The sequence below is a fragment of the Seriola aureovittata genome, chromosome 7 (genome assembly GCF_021018895.1).
Source record: "Seriola aureovittata isolate HTS-2021-v1 ecotype China chromosome 7, ASM2101889v1, whole genome shotgun sequence".
NCBI lineage: Eukaryota > Metazoa > Chordata > Actinopteri > Carangiformes > Carangidae > Seriola > Seriola aureovittata.
The window spans coordinates 27,138,971-27,163,424 of NC_079370.1; the positions used below are offsets into that span (position 1 = coordinate 27,138,971).

Below are 24,454 nucleotides of genomic sequence, written 5' to 3' on the forward strand. Positions count from 1 at the left end.
TTAGGCAAAAAAAACATTTTTGTCAAAACATGACTTAGGCCATTATTTTAGGAAGGTGACGATATGCTAGATTAGACATTGTACTTTACTCTGCTCCATTGTAAATAAATGCCTTTTTAAGTATAACTACTGGTGTGTTTAATGTTGCACAAGCGTGAATATTGCCAACCTCTACTCGGTAGAATTCCAATCCTTCAACTGTAACTTACTATTGATTTGGTAATTTGGTAATAGTTAGTAAGCTAATGGTTAATCAGAGTTCCAGATTAATGGTAATAAATTGAGACTAAAACCATATTGGCTATTTTGCCTATTAGTTTAGGCTGGTGCCCCGTGAACTTTAATTCATTTTAAAGATATTATTTAATATTAATATTTTTAATATTAATATTTCCTTAATTTATGATAGCTAATAAATTGATAAACAACCGAAATCTAACACATTTGGTGTCCAGCTCATGAGGTAGAGTACTGTTAACATAATGGTGCCGCCCGTGTGAGGCCGAGTACTAATGATTTCCAGTTACTAATAGAGCTCAGACCCAACAGCAGTTAATAACGATAAATAGCAGCTACAGCGCAAGCTGCAGCTGATAGACAGCACAGCGCAGTTTATCGTTGCTAGGCAACCAGAAAGCACACAGGCTGTGGTGCTGCAGAAATAGGAAGAGGGAGACTTTCTTATAGATACATTGTAGGATGATTGTTTATATAGGGAAAGATTATAACTGTAAATAGTAAAATGATTGTAAATATCCGATGATTAGTTTTATTACATTTTTGAAATAGTTTAATTTTGGTATTGTGATTTTTGTGATGTTTGTATTGATTTAGTTGGCAGTTAATGTGCTTTAAGTAAAGCAACTGAAGACCAGCTCACCCACAGTGCCTTTGTTATTTGTCCTCACAGGCACTCATTTTTTAAAGTATGTCACCCCTGGAGCGCGCAACTTCATGGGCGTAACACTAACTGTAGGAGGACGGGTGCACCTTCATATAAATGATGACTTTAAATCATGTTTCTAAAATGGTGCTGAAATTGTGGGGACCAGTGATATATTTCTGGGATCTGATGTAGGATCCATCTGACGAGTGAAAACACCACAGACGTAGACTGACTCCTTGTCATCACCTTGTTGTTATTCAAGTACATCTTGGCTCAGCCTGTTGGTCCCTGTATGTTCCTGTAATGACTTCATATGTGCTGATCAGTGTCATTTATTTCTGTCTCCTTAAATACAAATGAGTTTCTCCTTATTGGCTGTAGTTTCTGCTTGTATCTGTACATGTATGTATCCAGTGAGTATTTGATTGGTGCCCTGTATGAACAAAATATTGACACTGTCATTTAAAAGCTGTGATCTAAAGTGTTATTCAACATTGTGATTATACTGTTACACTGACTGTAATTACTATAACAATATCAACACTGTCATTTATCACCTGCTGTTGCTGCTCTCAGTGTTTTATGATGACAAACAGATTGAGGTCAAAACCTTTGCTGGTTCCACAGTGTGGTGTGGACTGGACAACATGATGGTAAATCACCTATCTTGGTGCCTCCTCCAGTGTGTTTCAGGTTGGCTATGGCGCTCAGCAGGGATTCTTTGTTTTGATAGGTGTTCAGGTTCCACATGGTCTTTGGACTGTCACTGTACAGAGTCACACCTACAGAAAACACACAGGTCAGGCAGAGCATGTGTATTGTCTGGCACCCTTCAACAACAAGACAATACAAAGAAAATCAAGGCATTTAGAAAGACAATATAAAAACACACACATACTGCATCTACTGCATATTTAATTAGAGATAAAAGTAAGTCCAAATCTCAGCTACTGTGTCCAAACTGAATTTAATCAAAGGCAGCAACAAGAAATGTTCTGAGTAACTGATTTAAAAGAAGTGAGGGTTGGAGCAGAGCTGCAGATTTCCAGCAGTTCAGATATGTGGAGCACAAAAACTGAATGCTGTTTGGACAGGAAGCAGACCTGTAGTCACAGCCCCACGACATTACATTTGTCCCCTGTGTTTCTGTGCGTTTCCCTGTTCTCCCCTGTGTCTCCTCCTCCCCCGAGTGTCTCTGTGTTGTGGGCGTGGCTTCACTCCACACCTGCGGTCAATCATCTCATTAAGCTCCCAGTTGAAGAACTCCAGCTTCTCCTCCTCTGGTCACCAGATTGTTCACTCTACTATGATCTCGACAAATTCCTTCCTCACTAAGTTCAAGTGCAAGTAGTTGTTTTCCTCGTCCCAGTTTGCTGACCAGTGTTTTCCTGTGCTTAGAATACCAGTGCCTAATACCAAAGACAACAATGTGTGATGTGTATTAAACACATTTAAAAGAAAGAACATGCAGTAATTAAAGGATCTGCACTAGAGGGTTTCTAATAGTGATCGACCGATACCGATTATCAGTAATTAAGAAAACAGATAACCGACATTTGGAGCACAGTAATAAACCATTTCTGTAGCTGCAGCACAAAGGCCAGTGAGTGTTACTATATAAAGTAAGAAAACAGGACCTGTACTTGTACTTTCACATTGTGGTGTAAAGATTTGAGTATAAAGAAGCAGTAGCAGTAATAGTACTGAGACAGTAAAAATATTACCAATCTGGAATTTGTCTGGGCCGATGTCAAAGCGTCTGACCACGTCAGCAAGAAAGACAAGCATGGATGCAAAGTCGTCATTCCTGATGCTTCCAGAGTCGTCCACCAACAGCACGATGTCAATCTTGGCTGTGGATTCACACTGAGCACCTGGAAGGAAAACAGAGGATTATGGGATACAATAGGCAAAAGATGATGTCACAATCCATTCCGGTCTCCTGCCTGCTTTTCCCATTCACCTGCACCCAGTAATTTTCCACTCACCTCCACTCACCTGTTTGCTCCGCCTCCTCATCAGTCACCACAGTTTTCTCCCACCTTCCACACCTGCTCCTCATTAGTAATCAACCCTGGATATAAGCACCCACCTCCTGAGACTCATTGCCAGATTGTTCTTCGGGTCATGCAAGTCTTTCCAGAACTTTTTTCCTGACTAATCTCCCTTTGCCGACTCTGCCTGCCTTTGACCTGCTCGTCTGTATCAGCCCTGGTAATCACCTCAGCCTTTCGTCCCTGACCACGAGTTCTGCCGGAGAGTCTCTGGTGTCTGTCTGCCCGTTTCCCTGGCTGTTCGGTGATTCCACCTGGTGATCTGTTTACCTGCCCCTGCTCACCTGCCTCCAGATCTACTCAGCATTTCTCCACGCTCCCTGCTGGTATCTGCTTGCCTGCCATCCTGAGCGTTACCACAGCTGTGAGTACCTGGCATTTCATTCTGAACGGTGCTGTTCCCTGTCTCCCGGTTCTCCTTCCCCGAACCGTGCTCCCCGCCACAGACTCTCCCCCTGAACTCAGGACTCATTCACTCCTGCTCATCTGCCATGTTGCTTGCTGTGAAGTGTTCAATTAAGAACATTACAAATTATCTCTTGCCATTGTGCTGCATTTGGGTCCTACATGAACCCGTTTCAGATGAAGCACAAATCTCAATACAGTACTAAATTCCTAAATTTTCATAAGATTTCCTCACTTGTCTTTTCCTCAATTCTTCATTCATGCCACTAGAGACAGGAGGAGAGAGGCAGGAAAAGATGTGAGGAGAGAGGAAATGAGGACACAAGACGTCCTTCCTGCTTCTGATGATGTCATCACAGCAGCATCAGCTGTCAGCCTGATTTCTTCTCTGGCAACTTTGTCTGGAGTTTATAAAATACTAGTTAGTCCGCACACCTACCACTGACTGCTCAGCGTTTCAGTATGTCTGAATATTTTCAAACATCTGCACATTTATTAAACCTGTGTTCTGTATTTGTACTGTGCTCAGATCAGTCAAAGCTCAGTGTGTAAATGCTCTTCACTGCTCAGAGGCTAAACAAATTCAATATTTAATAATCCTGGTTATGATTCAAATGTCATAACCAGTCATGTTATACTAGCACAGATAAACTAGTGAAGAGGCAGGTTCATAAAAGGTGTGATTTGGCAGTGGCATGAAAGGTATTAATTGATAGATATCTGTGGAAAGGTGGTGCACTGCCTCCAACGTTACCACAAGTGTTTGTGTTGAGGAATAGGAAGTTGGGAATAAGGGAGGTGGGATGTGCTCAATGTCTACAGCATGGATGTACATATTAACAGATCAGGGCTGCAGTCGAAAAGTCAAAATAATCTCCTTTCTAACCACTTCTCCTCCACCTCGGTGGAAAACATCATGACGTGAAGGAGAATTCATAAGGACTTAGGAAAAGAATCCGACCGCATTGGCACGAAGATTTTTCTTTTTTTTTCTTCTCCTGTTCCCACCTTATTTATCAGCTGCACAATCTCATTTACTAAGTTATATCCAACAATAACAAAATAGTAAAGTGAGTTTGATTAAAACAGAGATGAAGCCAATCAAAGCTGCAGCTCCACTTCTACCTGAGCAGGTGAGTCCAACAGCTTTCCCAGGTGAGCAGGTGGTTCTAGCTGAGTCTGAGCTCCTACAGTCCCGGAGAGCAGACTCATTGCCTCCACACTGGAACTCTCTGGTCCACATTGGAGCCTCCACTTCTCCATAGAGCGCCCCCTGGAGGACTGAAGGAGCCCCACAGCCAAGCTCCCTACAGACCACCTCTGCATCCTGCTGGTCAAAGTCAGCATCACACACTGAGGACCACCACTGGTTAGACTGGTTAGACTTCACCTCCAGTCTGCCTGAACACAGACTGGTTCCATTCACCAGCCTGACAGAGTCTGCAGAGAGAGAGAGAGAGAGCTCATTCAAACTCTGATGGGTTGTAATTTCATTGTTAAAATGTATTTCTTGCATGTTCGGCTTATATATATGTTAAGGAGACCTAACCGAGCGTTGAGTGACACACCCTGATCAGCCACGTATAACAAAACATCATCGGTGTATCACGCTACTTTATCTTCTTTTCCAGTTCCCTGAAGAATACTGTTTCCTCTCATTGCATATGTCAGAGGTTCTATGTAAAGTGCAAACAGGGTTGGAGAGAGAGGACATCCTTGATGAGTGGACCTTTCCAGCTTAATGTGATCAGTTAGACATCCGTTCATCTTCATTTTTGCTGTTGGGGTTGTATATAATGTTTAAATACTATTTATCTTGTTGTAATCAAATCCAAAATGTTCTAGTACTAAAAATATATATTGCCAGCTGACACAATCAAAAGCTTTTTCGGCATCTAGACAAACACAGCATTCATTTTATTTTTCTTGATATTTTGTATTATATGAAGAATGATGTACTTTGCTTTATTTTGAATGCACTATGAGTGTAGCTGTGTGCAGAACCTGAGCCCATGTATTGTGTTTTAAGTTTATTTTATCTTAAACCAACTGTGCCAGAGAAATGGATCCCTGGAGTATATTGTTGAATATATTATATTATATGACATTATAATATTGAGTTTGTGTTGTTGTCTGAAGGCCCTGGGAAGGTGGTGGCACTATGACCTGGAGCTGAGGGGAATAGCAGACTCCATCTGTGCAGGGATTGTTGGCAGAAAACAATTGTACACAAGTTAGGGAAGAAGTCGTAGCAGAAGTCAAAGCCTCATTGTATTTTTCCATCAAATTTAACAATGAGGTCCTTCCTTTGCTAAATGAAAACTATTTAGTTCTTCACAGCTATAAGACAACTTTATATACTTTATATAACTGTATCATCCAAAATTTAGCGGGTGTTTAACAGCTTTGATAAGCATAATATCCTGAGATTGATCCTGACACCAGTGCGTCAGTATGCCAGTGACCCCTTTTTTCACTATCAGCTTCCTGTTTTATTTATGTGTACTTACCACTTGTGTCATTGCAGCTTCTGTCCTCATGTGTTTCCAGGCCTCTTAAACCTCTTCCCCTTTGCTCCGCCCACCTACCTGTGCCTACTGTTTCCCACCAGTTGGACATGTCCATACGCTGTTCTGTGTTCTTTGTTCTCTGCCAGATTGTGTTTTAGCATTTTCCCACCACATGGTACCAACTCAACTCAATTTGACTCTAAACTTTCATTACCAGGATCTTCTTTTTCTAGTGCAGATAGTACCCCCTCAATGCAGTGTCGTTACTGTAGCAACAATGCATTAAGTATTTGGGACGTCATCTTCAAGCGACACACACATGAACAATGGCAGATGTCAAACAGGAAGGTGTGCCTATCAGTAAGACTGAATAAAAGGAACCTGGAAGCCCCCACTATGGCTCTGAAGAAAGTGTAGTGGAAACCTGTATCTGACAGTGATGGTATAAACACTAGTGTTGTTTCATTCTGTTCAGTTTTTTTGCAAATAAACTCATTTGAATCCACAAGTTCCAGCTTCAGTCTCTTCTATAGTTGCCATCTATATATATATATCTATATATATATATATATATATATATCTATATCTATATATATATATATCTATATCTATATCTATATATATATCTATATCTATATCTATATATATATATATCTATATATATATATATATATATATATATATATCTATATCTATATCTATATATATATATATATTATATATATATATATATATTATATATATCTGACCAACCATTAGTCTGCTGTGATCTCACATCACCTTTGGTATCATCTCCGCTCACTTAGAAACTCAGAGGAAATGTGAACAAGTACCAGGTACTATCCAAAAGTGTTGCCCAATGGAAAACCAGAAGAGGCGAACAGAGTGGAGTGGTGCAGATACCGCACAGTGAAAAAAGGCTGTTGTCTCCTGTATGCTTTGCTCTCCAGCCGTTTACTCATGTCTGCCCTTTGGTTTGTCACTTGGTTTTCAGACTTCTGCTGCTCCCTGCCTGTTACTGTTTGCAGTTTTTGGACTGCTTACCTGACCCTGGATTTTCTGACTAAACACCTTATGATGTGAATTTTACTTTGCCCTCTGTGAGTTTCTCTGCCAGAGTTGCTAAACCACCATGCATGGCTGTATGCTTGCCTACCTAAGCTTTTAGTGCTGTTACAGAGGTCGATGTAGAGGTTGTTGGTGATGTCCGAGAAAGAAAGGAATTCCTGAATATGGTACATGTGAGATTCTTTGGGGTCAGAGGCAATGGACCACAGTTGTGACCTGTCAGCATCTCTCACACCTGAAAGAAAAATAATGTGTTAACACAGTGTCTCAAACATGAAACTCAAGAAGAAAAAATGTTTTGGTTGGCAAAGTAACAAATTTGTTTTTTCCTGATGCCTAAACTAAACTGTGACAAACTACAATGATGTACATTTTAATCCCAGCAATTAGAAATCATGTGCTTTACATTACTGCTGCTAAAGCATATCCCATGACTTAGCTTGACTTTCTTCCTTCAGGGAAGTAGCCTGATTTTAATTCATTTAGTAAGACCTGAGTCATGCCTCACTTGATTCTACTCGACTCCTAGCATCCTAGCTCAGCCTGTAGTTACACAGAGCTAATGCTACCTTGCTAACTGTGTTACGATTGTTTCAGCTGCTCTGCTTTTGCAGAAAGGGTGTCTCTGCTTGAGAGACGTGTCTGCACTCACAAAGCCTCGATGGTAAGTGGTATGGAGTTTGTCCCTGTACGCTGGCGTGGAAAGACTCGAAAGATCAAACCACTAGTGTGAGGCCTGGTCCCAACTACAAACCAGTTTTCAACCTTTGCCAGCCCTGCTGGTAGCCCTGTTGGCCTGCAGGTCTCCTCCTGTCAATGTTGACTTTTCTCAATCATTTTATTTGCACTGAATTTTTTTCAAAAGGATGATGGTGTGATTCTTGTTGGTCTTGTACCAAACAAACATGTTCCTTTACATTTGGACAATATGATTTGTTGGCTGGGGCATCTCTGTAACATCACAACACTTATGATGCTAACAATGCACAACAATTTTGTGAGACATTTTTCCTCCATCAAAACAACTGCAGCGTCTGTGATTTGGATATTTCACTTGACATATTGCAATTGTGATTATATTTTGATTAATTGTGCAGCTCTACTAGCAGGGGTGTTGGTGTTTGCCAGAAAGATGTGTAGGCATCCATTCATTGTCTCTGGTCTCTTACTGGTGTTGAGTAATGATGATATGCACAGTAGGTTTAGTACTGAACCACTGGCTAGCTTGTCACTGTAGTGAGCAGGGATTTGATTTTGTTAAGAACATTGAGACCATATTACTCATAAGGTCTCTAAATATGTCAATTACAAAAATGTAATTATCATTCCCACCACTAGTGGTAGTGAAGTGTACTACAAAACACCTGAGGAAATCACAAGGTGATCACAACTCACTAAGGTAATTACAATTCTATCTCCACACTGCTGCAATTAAAAACACAAGATGTCTTGTTGCAATAAATACATCATCTACTGGTAACAGATTGGCCAATTAAACAGCAAAACTCCAGCCTCAACAAAACTCTCAAATAAATGCTGAACGCATCAGGGCCTGTATTCACAAAGCATCTTAAGGCTAAAAGTAGCTCCTAACTTGCTGATTTAGGAGAAAATAATGGGCGTGTCATACAGGAAAATTAGGAGTCCTAAAGTTAGGACTAAGACTAAATCACAAAGTCACTTAGCACTAAAAGTAGCACCTAAGTCTGGGAGAAGTTAGATACAGTGGCGAGGATTCCTAACTCAACAAACTAAATCACAAAGAATCTTAAAGGGCTGCTGTCATTCCACGTCACAATGTTCTAGAAACCTTAAATGATGCTGAATTACTTAAAAGATACGACCCAACACATGGGAATAATGATCGCTGTGTGAGGGATACAATAATATCTTCTAGCAGCTGAAACAACCAGATCAGTGATAAGCAACGCTGCGTTACTAGGCAACAGGGAAAAGCCGATCTATTAACCAAACAATAAACGCGCCCTGACCCGACATCATAGGAGAATTCATACGATTTCTTTTAGATGTTTAACAACTACAGAGACATGAAGCAGCTTCATGGTCGGTCTACCTGCTGTGATCGGTGACACAGATGGAACGCATCTAAAAGTTATTGCACCATCACAAGAGGAGGAGGTAATTGTAAACAGGAAAACAAAATCACACCATCAACACACAGGTTGTATTGATGCTGCCTGTACAGTTGTAGACATTGTTGTTCAGTGTTCAGGATCTACACACGAGTCATGGATCTTAATGGAGAGTGACCTGATCAGCTGTTTGAAAGGCTCATATTCCAGCTGGATGTCACCTGGTGGGACAGAGGAAATGTTCTCACACCTCAACCCACAGCTGGGACCACAGCTACATTACAACAGGTACAGCTACAACAGACTGTGGCTAATAGGCTGCCAGTTAGCTTTAGTTAGGTCGTCTAGGACAGGTTAGTTTTATTTTTTTCTTTTCCATTGAGAGAATTGAAAGTAAGATTTTAAAGTAAAATGAAATCCTCCCGAGTCGACACAAACCTGATCATACAGATGCATTTTGGAGAATGCACTGCTTTACTAATCATCACCTGATCTGTTATTATTTAATGTGTATTAGTTTATTTCTCAGTGTTTTTTATTATTACTGCAGGATGTTGAACATGTGTTTTCACCAGAGAACAAGACAGACAGACAGACAGACAGACAGACAGACAGACAGACAGACAGACAGACAGACAGACAGACAGACAGACAGACAGACAGACAGACAGACAGACAGAAAAACAGCTGTCAAAGTATTTTATCACCTCTGTGGCAGCTCCCTCTACGCAACATAGCTAAGCTTCTGTCTCTTCTATTTGACACCTTAGTGTTATCCAGACTGGATTATTTTAACATTTTGTTCTGTAGCCTGTTAGAAAAAGTCTTCAGATGGGTCAGAATGCTGCAGCTAGAATTTTAACTCAATCCACAAACATGTCTGCTGGGAAAAGGCCGCTGGGATTCCTATATGAGAACAACCTCCCTGCTGACATCAGACTGTCTGATGACGTGTTTAAACTCAAAGTCTGTAACTTCTGCCTCGAGGTGTCGACAAACAATAACAAAAGACGGCGTTGGGTGATGTCATGAAATAGCATGGGGTTAGGGTTAGGGTTAGTATTAACAGCCCGCATAGAGGTTGTGACCCAGGTTGTGATGTCATGAAATAGCATGGGATCATTGGAGTTGTTGTCTTCACCACCATTACCATAAGCTCCGCCCGGTTTGGATTCCTTCAGTGTTAGTGGTTCAGGAAATCAAACAGACCCAGCAATTCTAACCAGTAAAAACACTGAATAAAGGAGTTTGACATTTAAAGTCAGTGTTGAAGCGACGCTGTACAGAGGACAGAGACTCGGGGAAGAGTTGGAGCTGAGATTGATGCTAACCTTTGTTCTGATTGTTTCTCTGATAACTTATGAAGCAGACGTTCAGCAGGTTTTTACCAGCAGCTGAATTATCCACAGAGGTGTCCTCCTCTCCACAACAAACACACCAGGGGATTAAAACCTGTAGAAACACCCAGAAAGCAGTTTCGCTTCAACAATCAGAGATTCAGCGACGCTCTTCAGTGACACAGCACAGGACGTCTCCAGCAGCTGGGAGCTGAGCTGTCTAACATTTCCTCAGCTTGTTTCTCTGATAACTTCAGATCCAGACGTCCGACGACTAAAATCCTTCATCTGGTTCAAATATAGAGCTGAAAACCACCAAGGTGTAAAAAGTGTATGTGGCTTAAAACTAGATAAAAGTCAATGTTGAGCTTGTCTGTCAGACAAACACACAGACACATGATCATAGAGGATATGATGTCATTGACAGGCGACCAATGAAACGTTACCATGATGAAAATCACAGATTTCTCTGGTTTGAGAATTGATGGAAACATTTGTGATAATGTAAGAACACAACTCGACAACATATAGAACATAGGTCTATTGTTTTTAGACATTTTAATATGGAAAATTTACAGATTATAACTTTAGTATTTTAACTTTATCCAGACTTAAAACTCATCTTTATGCCTTAACTTTCAATTAGCACCTTATTCTTTGTTTAATCCTGGATTGTATTTTTCCTTATTGTTTCCAGTCTATACTGTTGTCATTCTGATTGTCCATACTGTAAACTGTGTTTCGTTAAAGCCACTTGTGATTTGTGATATTGGTTTATATAAATACAATTTTACATTTTCATTCTGACAAACAGGAACTCACTTAATTCTTTTGTGGTAAAGTGTTGTAGTTTCACAGCTCTTCCTCACTTGAACTTTTCTGAGACTCTGCTGCTTTCTTACTATTCAAACTGTCACTCACCGATAGTGTAGATCTCAATGCCCCTGTCTTTCAGGTTCTGTGAGGGGAGGTTTACGGCATCCTGAGATTTCCCGTCGGTGATCAGAACAGCAATTTTACGGGAGTCCGCACGCATTCCCACATGGGGTTTAAAGCTCATCTGGTTGATGCGGTCCAGAGCCCTTCCTGTATGACAGTAATAAAGAGACATCAAAGACTTTATCAAAAGACACTTGTGTTGTAAAGTGGGAATAAGAGGGTTCTGTTTCGTGTATTGTTATGTGCTTTCAATGATTTTGCTCATATGTTAAATGTGTAACTGTCGGTGTTAGCTGAGTGTTTCTAATGTAAGCAAGTGAGAGTTGAAGTTTGCCCTCCTCCGCTGGTAGCTGTCAGTTAATGTGTTTTAAATAAAGCAACTGAAGACCAGCTCACCCACAGTGCCTTTGTTATTTGTCCTCACAGGCACTCATTTTTTAAATGTCACCCCTGGAGCGCGCAACTTCATGGGCGTAACACTAACTGTAGGAGGACGGGTGCACCTTCATATAAATGATGACTTTAAATCATGTTTCTAAAATGGTGCTGAAATTGTGGGGACCAGTGATATATTTCTGGGATCTGATGTAGGATCCATCTGACGGGTGAAAACACCACAGACGTAGACTGACTCCTTGTCATCACCTTGTTGTTATTCAAGTACATCTTGGCTCAGCCTGTTGGTCCCTGTATGTTCCTGTAATGACTTCATATGTGCTGATCAGTGTCATTTATTTCTGTCTCCTTAGATACAAATGAGTTTCTCCTTATTGGCTGTAGATTCTGCTTGTATCTGGACATGTATGTATCCAGTGAGTATTTGATTGGTGCCCTGTATGAACAAAATATTGACACTGTCATTTAAAAGCTGTGATCTAAAGTGTTATTCAACATTGTGATTATACTGTTACACTGACTGTAATTACTATAACAATATCAACACTGTCATTTATCACCTGCTGTTGCTGCTCTCAGTGTTTTATGATGACAAACAGATTGAGGTCAAAACCTTTGCTGGTTCCACAGTGTGGTGTGGACTGGACAACATGATGGTAAATCACCTATCATGGTGCCTCCTCCAGTTTGTTTCAGGTTGGCTATGGCGCTCAGCAGGGATTCTTTGTTTTGATAGGTGTTCAGGTTCCACATGGTCTTTGGACTGTCACTGTACAGAGTCACACCTACAGAAAACACACAGGTCAGGCAGAGCATGTGTATTGTCTGGCACCCTTCAACAACAAGACAATACAAAGAAAATCAAGGCATTTAGAAAGACAATATAAAAACACACATATACTGCATCATATTTAATTTGAGCAAAATAACATTTAAAAGAAGTGAGGGTTGGAGCAGAGCTGCAGATTTCCAGCAGTTCAGATATGTGGAGCACAAATACTGAATGCTGTTTGGACAGGAAGCAGACCTGTAGTCACAGCCCCACGACATTACATTTGTTCCCTGTGTTTCTGTGCGTTTCCCTGTTCTCCCCTGTGACTCCTCCTCCCCCGAGTGTCTCTGTGTTGTGGGCGTGGCTTCACTCCACACCTGCGGTCAATCATCTCATTAAGCTCCCAGTTGAAGAACTCCAGCTTCTCCTCCTCTGGTCACCAGATTGTTCACTCTACTATGATCTCGGACAAATTCCTTCCTCACTAAGTTCAAGTGCAAGTAGTTGTTTTCCTCGTCCCAGTTTGCTGACCAGTGTTTTCCTGTGCTTAGAATACCAGTGCCTAATACCAAAGACAACAATGTGTGATGTGTATTAAACACATTTAAAAGAAAGAACATGCAGTAATTAAAGGATCTGCACTAGAGGGTTTCTAATAGTGATCGGCCGATACCGATTATCAGTAATTAAGAAAACAGATAACCGACATTTGGAGCACAGTAATAAACCATTTCTGTAGCTGCAGCACAAAGGCCAGTGAGTGTTACTATATAAAGTAAGAAAACAGGACCTGTACTTGTACTTTCACATTGTGGTGTAAAGATTTGAGTATAAAGAAACAGTAGCAGTAATAGTACTGAGACAGTAAAAATATTACCAATCTGGAATTTGTCTGGGCCGATGTCAAAGCGTCTGACCACGTCAGCAAGAAAGACAAGCATGGATGCAAAGTCGTCATTCCTGATGCTTCCAGAGTCGTCCACCAACAGCACGATGTCAGTCTTGGCTGTGGATTCACACTGAGCACCTGGAAGGAAAACAGAGGATTATGGGATACGATAGGCAAAAGATGAAGCACAGATCTCAATACAGTACTCAATTCCCAAATTTTCATAAGATTTCCTCATTTGTCTTTTCCTCACATCTTCATTCATGGCACTAGAGACAGGAGGAGAGAGGCAGGAAAAGATGTGAGGAGAGAGGAAATGAGGACACAAGACGTCCTTCCTGCTTCTGATGATGTCATCACAGCAGCATCAGCTGTCAGCCTGATTTCTTCTCTGGCAACTTTTCATGGTCTGGAGTTTGTATTTGCCCAAATTCACACTGACAAAATACTAGTTAGTCCGCACACCTACCACTGACTGCTCAGCGTTTCAGTATGTCTGAATATTTTCAAACATCTGCACATTTATTAAACCTGTGTTCTGTATTTGTACTGTGCTCAGATCAGTCAAAGCTCAGTGTTTAAATGCTCTTCACTGCTCAGAGGCTAAACAAATTCAATATTTAATAATCCTGGTTATGATTCAAATGTCATAACCAGTCATGTTATACTAGCACAGATAAACTAGTGAAGAGGCAGGTTCATAAAAGGTGTGATTTGGCAGTGGCATGAAAGGTATTAATTGATAGATATCTGTGGAAAGGTGGTGCACTGCCTCCAACGTTACCACAAGTGTTTGTGTTGAGGAATAGGAAGTTGGGAATAAGGGAGGTGGGATGTGCTCAGTGTCTACAGCATGGATGTACATATTAACAGATCAGGGCTGCAGTCGAAAAGTCAAAATAATCTCCTTTCTAACCACTTCTCCTCCACCTCGGTGGAAAACATCATGACGTGAAGGAGAATTCATAAGGACTTAGGAAAAGAATCCGACCGCACTGGCACGAAGATTTTCATTTTTTTTAAAACTAACTTCATTTAAAGCAAATGGACGATAAACACTCCTTTTAACCAGAAAAACAAACAGGATTGAAATGTGGAAATAAGAAAACATGAAAGAAAGTACAAATAGAGAAAGTTGAGCCATTAAAATAATAATTAAATAGAAATAAGGAACTGAGAATAAATCATATTCAGACAGAAGTTTATAGTTTCCTGACATTTCTTTACATTTGTTAAATAGAGAAATCAAGTTTAAGTCCTTTACACAATGGGAGTGGATTTAATGAAACAACATTTCTGTATAGACTATGGTATTTAGTTCTGATGATGATGAGATTATTAACATTAAATTAATTTTGCTTGTTCTTCATGACTCCTAACTGATTTAAAGGGAATAAAGCTTTTATTTATTATAAGCTTATATTTATTTATGGATCTGGGCTTCAGTTGCTCAGACAAGGATTTCCATCAGTTCTGGATCGTGTCACAAACATAAAACAGTTCCTCTGTTGTTTCTACATTTATGTGTCTCTGCTGTGGTCAAACTTCAATGGTGCGTCACTTTAAATGTTGCTGCAGCAATGAATTGTGGGACGGCATTATCTCCTTTCCTTTGGTAAAGGAAATAAGATATGAAGCAGTGAAGCTCATTTCCTCAGCTCTGATCATGAGGCTGCTCAGATACTTGAGCTCATGTCAGTCAGTTTGACCCTTCAGAAATAAAAAGACTTTTTGAACACAGCCCAGGCATCGTGCTGCTTTTTGTTCCAGTGCTCTTCTCCTTCTTGTATTACTGCCACTAACTGGTCTGAGTGTGGATCAGAATGTCTAATATTTACTATGTTCAAAAAAATCTTCTATAAAATCAAAGTGGACTCATCCTCCTGAGGTTTTGAATCAGGTTCCCAGTAGTCACTGGGATATTGCATATCATGTCCCATAATCTATTTAACATATGTACACATATTCTGCCACCTGTAGGGTTGATCCCATACAGAAATATAATAATCACATGTCTGCATCCTCTGGATATGAAGATATCAGTTTATAACATATATGAAATATACACATTACAATTTGTATATGTACATATATTAAAAATATCTATGATGAATTTTTATATTGTACATGTTGAGACCATATATGGTAATGAATTATATTTGATTTGTATTAACAAGTTTATTGAATAAGAAAAATATAAAATGTATATATGCTTACATATGTTTTCATGATTCATTTCTCATAAATTTTAAATATGTCTATCTTCCTATTCTGGGAAAGTGATGTCAGACCTTTAGACTCTACTGTATATAATATAAACATATTGTCATGGTTTGCCATGGCAGACACTTTCTGTTTGAGTTTATTTGGATTTTGTCACTTCCTGTTTTATTTTGTAGTTGGTTTCCTTGTGTGTCAATGTTTTTACTTCCTGTCTTGGTCCTGTTTCTCTGTGTGGTGATTGTCTGCCCCGCCCTAATGTGTTTCTCCTGTGTTCAATCCCCCTCGCCTCCCTTGTGTCCGTAGTGTCGGTTCGTCTGTTCCTGTCTGGTTTGTCATGTCGCCTGTTGTTGTCTTCTGTAATTGTCCTCTGTTTAACCTGCTGTAGTAGTCCCCTGTGTTTCCCCGTGCTTCAGCTGCTGTTCAGTTCGTTCCTTGTTTGTAAGTTGGCACCTTTTTGTTATTAAAACATCTTTGCACTTCATTCCCCTGTGTTGGCTGCATTTGGGTCCAGCCTTACCCGCACCGTGACACATATAGGCCTACTGACAGGCTACAATATAAACATAAACATTTGTATGGACTAGACATACACGTCAAGATATGAAATTGTTACAATTTCTAAAAGGTTTTATACATAATTTTGACATATATGTTTTTATTTTTATATATGGTCATTCAATATATGTTCATATATGACATTTGTGTATGGGAGGTTTAGTTATGTTTTAAAGGTATAGTTGTTGTTATTAGTCGTGGGGTTGTGTGAGGTCATGTACAGTCAGTGTGTTACCTGCAGTAGATTCAGTTTAGAGGAGCGGAGTGATGAGCTGCTGTGCAAAACATGTTGTAGACACTTTTAAAAATGCCCACAGAAAAAAAAACTGATACCAGTTGAAGTGTCCACTTTATTTTGAATATTTTCACCACTTCCTCTGACGTCAAACAGCTCTTTACTTTGGAACTACATGTTTCAACCATTGAACTACCATATTACTACGCACAAGGGTGTGTGTAGTAATACATCAGTTCACTGGTTGTTCAAAGGTAAAGGGCTATTAGTTTATTTCTGGACATTTTTAAAAGTGTCTAAAACAGGTTTTCCCTGCTGGCCCCGCCCACAGCAGCTCATCACTCTGCCTCTCCTAACTGAATCTACTGCAGGTAACACACTGACTGTACATGACCTCACACAACCCCACGTCTAATAACATCAAATCCTCAGCTTTGTCGTTAGAGTTAAAAGAAACCAACACTGTCTGTTAGTAGGAACCAGGATGTGAACAATCGTCTGTGGAGTCAAAGTCAGACACTTTGTTGACTCGCCCACCACCACCTTCATGTGTCTTAATCTTCTCTGTTTACCTGGTGACTGATGGTTTCCCTCAGCCCGGAGTCCTGAGGAGAAAATCAGAAACATCCACATGAAGCAGCAGTTTGATTGGAGCAGAGCTGTGACCTCTACTACAGATAATGAACACTTGGTCATATTTTCACATCGGAACATCATTTCTATCAGAAACAATGACCTTGTATAGTGTTTGATTCCACTGGCTTTATTTGCCATCATTTTATAGTCACGTATCTGTATGGATTATTGGCTCAAGGGCGCCCTCTCTTGGAGGTAGTAGACAAATGCCACTGTCAGCACTGAGAGATGTGGCTGAAGAGAGTTGCTGAGTGCAGCACTGTGTACAATATATACATCAAAGTCAAAGCTTTTCCTGCTTTTAGCTTCCCAAATGATTTGATGCTTGTCTCTGTCTTGAATGACAGTGAAGTGAATCATTTGAAGGTTTGAACTAGAAGGCATTTGAAGACGTCACTCAGAGCTCTGGGTCCTTCTCGCTGCACTTCTCACTGTTTTCCTACATTTAATAAAACAAACTATAAGCGGCTTTAAGAGGTATAACAATTTCATTCTTCATTTACAAATAAATGAAAGAAAAAGAGAAAGAAACTGAACTGTAACAAATAATTAAACAACTCCAAAATATCAATGCAACTAACCCGACAGATGACACTCAGAATAAATCAAGAATTTCAAATACATGAAAATATAAATATTCCTAATACATAGACTTCATCAAGAAAACTTCCACCACAGCAATAAATCTTGTAAATACCTGGCTCATCAAATTAAAAGAAATTAAGAAAAAAACAACAATCAGCACAGTGACAGGAGGGATGTGGCAGCCAACACACCACGTATCCCTCTATGCACAGATCACGTCTCGTAAGTAGGCAATTTCACCCCGTTACTTAAATCAATTAATGATGACCTCCACTGTTTGATAAACCTCCCACTCTCCACTATGGGCAGAATAGCCACCTTCAAAATAACAGTACTCCCCAAATTAAAGTTTTATTTATTTACAATGATCCCCTCTCAACCCACTATCACCTGGTTCAAATCTCTGGACTCAATCATTTCAAGTTCTAGTGGAAGGACAAGACACAAAGAATTAAAGTATTCTACTACTACTCTGTGAAAAAAAAAAACACAAGGAGGACTAGACACACCCACCTTTACCATTACTCCCTGGCAAAGAAACTTCAATACATAATCAAATGGATCAAGGCCAGTCGATCAGATCACACATGGTTAGCTGTAGAACAAGCAATTTGTAAGGACATTCGGATTTCAGATTTACCACTTTGCAGCCAATCAATTAGAAGTCTTCCTTGTTTCAAAACATTAACAATAGCAGCGACTCTGACAGCCGGGTGGAAATTTCACACAATCACTAAAACCACTCTCACGCCGTCCAACTTCACTGCTATCTGGAATAATCCTGACTTTATGGGTAACAAAAGACCATGGGCCGAAAAAGGCATCACACACCTTAAACACATCTTTTGCAATAACACTCTGGTTTCATTCCCAGATCTGGTCCAGGAGTACAGCATTGGGAGTTAACATTTTCTAGAATATTTGCAAGCTACATCATCCATTCAAAACAAATATAACATCACAGCCATCAACCTACCATGAACCTGAATAAATCAAACAGCCGATTTCTCCTCGTAGCCCTAACTATTGCCAAGGAAACTATCCTCATGAACTGGAAATCATAGAACAGCATGCATGTTGCTCACTGGATGAACTTACTTATAGATCACATCTCTATAGAAAATGTATCAACATCTGTCCACAACACCACAACAGAACCTGCTCCACCTGGCTGCCCCTCACCAACGTCCTACAAACATGAATTCACTGTGTGATTTAAATATGTGAATATTTTTTTGCCTGAGAACCAATACTCTGAATACATCTACAGCCCATTTGAAATCCATATGAATTCACATATACATGCACACACATATAAACACATGCATACGTATAAACATACAAGGAGCAAAGTGGAAAAAAGGGATGAAGATGTGGAGGGAGGAGATTCAATAAGGATAATAATATGTTGAAATAGTATAACACAATTGAGTATTACATTACTAATTATAATAATCATATGTTTAGTTACACGTGTGTATAAAAATCCTGTATTTATTACTTACGATGTTGTAAACATTAATAATTATACTGATATATACCCTGGTATTGTGAAGTGTCTCAAATATCTCATTTATATATGTATATATATTTTTTTTTTTTCTCTGTATGCATATATTTCTCATTTATTTGATTATCTATCTCTCTGTATTAATCCTTTTCTATTTTCTATTTTTCTGTCTTTACCACACACATCTACACAATCTCTCAATCACAGTCACCTATTGAAATTATGTATTAATACAAAGTCACTAAAAAAAGTACATTTATTTATCAACAAATTACAATTTATCATTAAATTAATTCATAATGATCTCCACAAAAACCACAGATTTTTCATAAGATTTCTAATAGTTCTCTGCAGTATTTTGAAAAGTACAGAGGTTGAACCTAATGATAATTTTCATTATCAATGAAATGACTTTGTTGACTGACTGTTCAGTACCGGACGATCAGACTCTGATCAGACTGTTTTCCTGCTCGGTTTCTTTCACTGATATGTTCCTCTCACATCCATCATTAAAGCAGAGTCCTACCTGAGCTCCACAGCAGCAGCAGCACCATCAGCAGGCGAGCCATGTCCAGGTAGACGTCTGTCTCTGTCTCCCTCTGTCCCCTGACTGCTGGACTCGTCCTCTGTTAACCACATGTCCTGTTTCAATCGTTTATCTCCTCATCAGCAAACTGATGAGCAGCTTCTCGGAACAGAAGCTGATAATAAACCACAGATTAAAGGGTGAGTTAACAGAATTATTCAGCTTCGCACACAGTTCACATTTAACCCTTCATTCTCCTGGGTTCCTCCTGATCAACACAAGAAATCCATATACGTGTGTGTGTGTGTGTGTGTGTGTGTGCAGTAGTAGAACTTATCAGGCTTTAGATCTGAAATGGAATTACTCCACGTCTCTCAGAGGAATGTGATAGTCTGTTAGTATCAAACTGGCTCCATGATCCCTGTGGACACACTTTGGTGAATTAAAACTCAGAATTAGCACAGACGGACTCTGTAGGATGAACTTGATTTGTTGAGAGGTGAACATGTGAGTCATACGGGTCGATATCGATGCTTTTTTAAATTAAAAGCAGCTCATGTATTTTCATGCGGGGGAGAGCAGTGTCATGATCTATGACGAATCTTCATCATCAATAAACTAAATCTGAAAACATTTTAATGACCACTAAATGATTTAGCAAAGGTCTGCAATCATTTTAAGGATGGTAGCTATACCTGCTACCTGGGAAACGTGGGTTTGATTCCCAACTGAAGCAGAACAAAAGTGGCTTCATTCATTCATGCAGCACTGCTAAATTACAACACAATTGTTTCTTCACTGTGTTCATTATCTAAAGTTCTTCTTGCGACATTTCTGACTTTTGACAGTGAGATAGACAGGAAAGCTGGGTGGGTGGGTGGGTGGGGGGGGGGGGGGGGGGGGGGGGGGGGGCAGGTGGATCCTCCGCTGCAGTCAGGACTGAACTCACATGGTATGGCTCTATCTATTGTATGTGACGAATTACATTGTTGCTTTAATGTGTCTACTGTGTCGAAGTGGGTTGCTTGGTTCACGTTTGAGTGCACAACATGACAACAGCAGTGGCAAAGAGTGCGTGCACGTCTGTGTGCTCACGACATGGAACAGTGTTTGCTCAGACAGTTCTACTCTGACATGAGCCCAACACAGAAAATGGTATTGATCCTGCTGATGCTAGAATCCATCTTCAAAAACGAGACCTGGATTGGAGAGAGCAGAAAACAGGTCCTTTAATGCCAACGACATTGTTCTTGTTTTCTTCTGTTAACCATGAATAATAGGAAGTCCTAACTTTACGGAGGCTTTTTTTGTATGTTAGTACACTATCTTTAAAAGTCTTTTGAAATTGTTCCAGATCAGTGGAACGCCATTTCCTTTCTATCTTGTGTGAAATCTGTGACTAAGTTCAGGTTTAGGGTGATTAATAAGCTGGATTGAAATATTGCAGCGACCCTTCCTCAGCCTGTGCTTCGAGGAATGTGAAAATGAGTGTGAGTAGGGGGTGTTGACTTATTCAGACTAACATATTCTTCCTGCTGCAGCCAGGTTTGCGTGAGAGTAGATAGAGGAGGATCAGTTATCGGATCATTGACCAATAGGCATTAAGAAGAGAGTGATCTGATATTTATTGGTTCTGTTAGGTTTTTATGTAGAACTCCTCTTGTGTTTATTTTTGATTCAATAAATTTAGGAGGGTGGGGGGCAAACAGAGCTGTCGCCTCCTTTAACCAAATAAACTATAAGAGAAACTCAGAGAAGTGTGTAAGACTGCGACTCTGCCTCCTGGCCTCAGCTCTGGGTTGTCAAGGCTTTGGCTTTCTAATAAACTCTGACCCCAGGGATGCATTTGACTATGGTCGCCAGTGTCTCAGATTAGACCTGCCAATGACCACAGTTTGTTTCTCAGTGGGTGTGTCAGTGGGGAGAACCTGTTTGAAACATAAACTGGTTGATGGTGGAGGTAGTGAGATTAGGACTACGCCTCTTGTTACAGGAGGTCGCCCAGCCACCCTGGCTTCTCAGCTGCTTGGGAAAGACTGGAGGGAGAGTAGGAGCTACACTAGTTGGACTGGGGTCTGGCTAAGTACAGCAGCTAATCATTTGGGTTCCATGGTGCTGAGCCACGCTTCCGATTCACTGAGCATCACCTCCAGTACAGCAAATAAACCATTACATGAGTTATGAGTGCTGGCCTTCTCTCTATCACTCTCCTCTCTCATGTGAAATTTGATAACTTAGATAGAGATGATTTCTTTTGATTTGCACATTGCGTAAGCCTGTATCATGAGAAAACCAAGCCAGCTTTCACAACTGTCACAACTGAAGTGTATGAACTGAACTGCAGAGTGGAATCCGTTAAAGGGGACATATTATGTTCCTTTTCAACAAGTTTAAATAAGTCACAGAGGTCCCCAAAACATGTCAGAGGGAGAGGCTGCTGAAGTTCAAACTCTACAACTGCAGCAGGACGTTTCTGAATGGTTGGAAACCAATGTTGTGTATTTTGACATTACATTTTCAGTTTGTTGATGTGTGCTGGCACACAGTTACTAACATGTAGCTAGGTAGCTAATGCTAACTGTTACTGTCTCGTCATTACTGGGAGCTCTTTTGGTAAATAAGCACTATTGTGAATTGTGTAATGTAGATGCCTCCTTAGATATACTTTTACAGTCTATGAAAATGTTTGTTGTATCTAGACTGCTACAGGTGTTCAATGTCAGTACTAGTCAGATATTTTAATAGATGCTGAAGTAAATTATTTTTCTCAATGTTTTGAGCAGAGATGCTCATCATGACATCTTCCTTTATGAAGTAAATTTATTTTGTGTATTACAATGAAAGCTGTAAATCAGCATAAACATGTCTGACAGCAACAGTAATCTTTAGTCAAAGACTAAACTGGGCAGTTTTCTACACTACACTGTTGTCAACATTATATGCAATAAGTGACATGTTATAAATTACCTATGTTATATGCACTTGATATGTAGCCAAGCTTACTTCTTACCCACCTTAGCTCCACTGTCTGTCAGTTTTTGAATTTCACAAGCTTTATATTTTGGTGAATGTTACCATTTTTCTCTATATCTTGGACAGGTGCTCCTGTGGAAACTGTGCAACCATGCCCACAGAAGCTGAGAATATCTGCTGCTAGGAGATACCACAGGTAGCATTCTCACTGGACAAACTAATCACTAATTTGTTTTGATTACATTACATTTATAATAAACCATAGCATTTACCATTTGCAATTCACTGTAGGTTACCAGATGGCTATGGGAGATCGTGGAAGATTTACCATGTATGGTAGACCGTCCTGGGTTGGAGCCGCTCTGCCTCAATGTGTTCTGCCTGCAACATGTACAGCGCTGACTGCGGTACTTTAGGGTTGAGAGGAATACACCAGTACATTTTTGCTTCTTTGTAAAAACATAGTTTCAATCTAAATAAAAGATGTTAGGCAGTATTGTTTTACTTCAGTGCACATAATTTTACAATGGTAATAACACACCACAAATGGAGTAACACACCCTCAAATAAATTAGTTTAGCTGCTCTATGATTTGTAAAGTTCTTCTATCAGCAGATAGTGTGCATATAATATATGAATTCAGAGGAGTCATTTCTTTAGTAACGATCAAGCATTTATTTACATCAAATGAGGGACTTATAATCAGTGGTAATGAAATAGCTGCAGGATTCACTGGATCCATATAAAAAAATTGTGACACAACATAGATATATGTTTGCTAGACTAAATGCCCTGTCCAGTTGTTTTAGTCAGTACAGGTATCTCGCCTATAGGAGCTTTGTGAGCTGGTTCTGGTCACAGAATCTGGGTCGTCATTCCAGCCTGCGTGGGCCTACGCATCTGTTACGGCCGCCACTCTGGCCATTTTTGTTGTGTTTAATTTTCCTGTCTGCCAGGCTCCACCCTCTCTGGCCTGATTGGTGCGGCCCGTTTGTCACTGGCTAGTTGCTAGTAGGGGGCTGGATCTGTACAGTAATCTAAGCATTGCACTGCGTCTCCTCTTGGCTCTTCCTGTCTCTGTTGCCTCTGGTGAGAGGAGCTTTTCTGCTTTGAAGTTGATCAAAACCTATTTAAGGTCAACCATGTGCCAGGAGAGGCTCACAGGACTGGCACTCATTTCAACAGAAAGAGATGTTCGGAGGTCCTTAGACATATAAGACATAGTGGCTGCATTTGCAGAAGCCAAGGCCCGCAAGCAGCAGTTTTAAGAAAAAAAGGCACTACTATTGGACTGTGGATATAGGACCAAGGTGTCACAGCAAGTTTTAAGTTCGTCCTTTCCACTTCAATTCCTTGTTTGTTTTTTTTGCTTGGTTGCGTTTTTAATCATTCGGAAAATTTTGCACATTTCAGTTGTTTGTTTTTCTGTTATTTATATATTGTATGTAAAGTTTGCATTCAGATAGTTATGTTATATATTATTTATTTTATATGTTAATTGTTTAATAAAAGATTTCTTTACTGATTCGTAGTCCTGGACTTCATTCATCATGATTCTGGGGGGCCCCATGGTCCTTCTTGCCTAGGGCCCCCAGGGGGTCTAGAAATGCCCCTGGTTACATGTTGAAACTCATAACATGTCATACAACACCCTTAGATAAGAAACTAGAAACTCTAACTTTTGTTGTTGCCTTTTTATAGGTCAGATTTTCTTTTATAGAATCAGTGATCTGAATCTTGATGGCAGGAATCATCATCACACACCTTTGATGGTGAGCTACCCTGGATAATAAAAATGAACCTCAGTTCCACATTGTGGTAGGACAAGACACATGTGACAGTGTGTGGTAAAAAGATGGACT

The 24,454-nt window shown here is 40.0% G+C and overlaps 1 protein-coding gene and 1 long non-coding RNA gene across 2 annotated transcripts in view; one reads left to right on the forward strand and one right to left on the reverse strand.

Annotated features, from left to right (window-relative positions):
- Positions 1 to 19,788, reverse strand: part of LOC130172742 (scavenger receptor cysteine-rich type 1 protein M130-like) — a 42,851-nt gene extending 23,063 nt beyond the window's left edge. Inside the window, exons 1-9 of the mRNA XM_056381643.1 lie at positions 19,620 to 19,788; positions 16,935 to 16,967; positions 13,338 to 13,487; positions 12,354 to 12,473; positions 11,275 to 11,439; positions 7,012 to 7,158; positions 4,471 to 4,785; positions 2,611 to 2,760; positions 1,549 to 1,668 (exon numbers count right to left, since the gene is read on the reverse strand). Coding sequence (XP_056237618.1) covers positions 1,549 to 1,668; positions 2,611 to 2,760; positions 4,471 to 4,785; positions 7,012 to 7,158; positions 11,275 to 11,439; positions 12,354 to 12,473; positions 13,338 to 13,487; positions 16,935 to 16,967; positions 19,620 to 19,662 — 1,243 coding nt within the window. The 5' untranslated portion in view covers positions 19,663 to 19,788. The remainder of the gene's footprint in view (positions 1 to 1,548; positions 1,669 to 2,610; positions 2,761 to 4,470; positions 4,786 to 7,011; positions 7,159 to 11,274; positions 11,440 to 12,353; positions 12,474 to 13,337; positions 13,488 to 16,934; positions 16,968 to 19,619) is intronic.
- Positions 19,789 to 22,058: 2,270 nt separating this feature from the next.
- On the forward strand, positions 22,059 to 22,990 carry LOC130171744 (uncharacterized). Its single transcript, XR_008828200.1, has 3 exons — positions 22,059 to 22,099; positions 22,719 to 22,788; positions 22,884 to 22,990. It is a non-coding gene; the product is annotated as an uncharacterized LOC130171744 (long non-coding RNA).
- Positions 22,991 to 24,454: the final 1,464 nt, after the last annotated feature.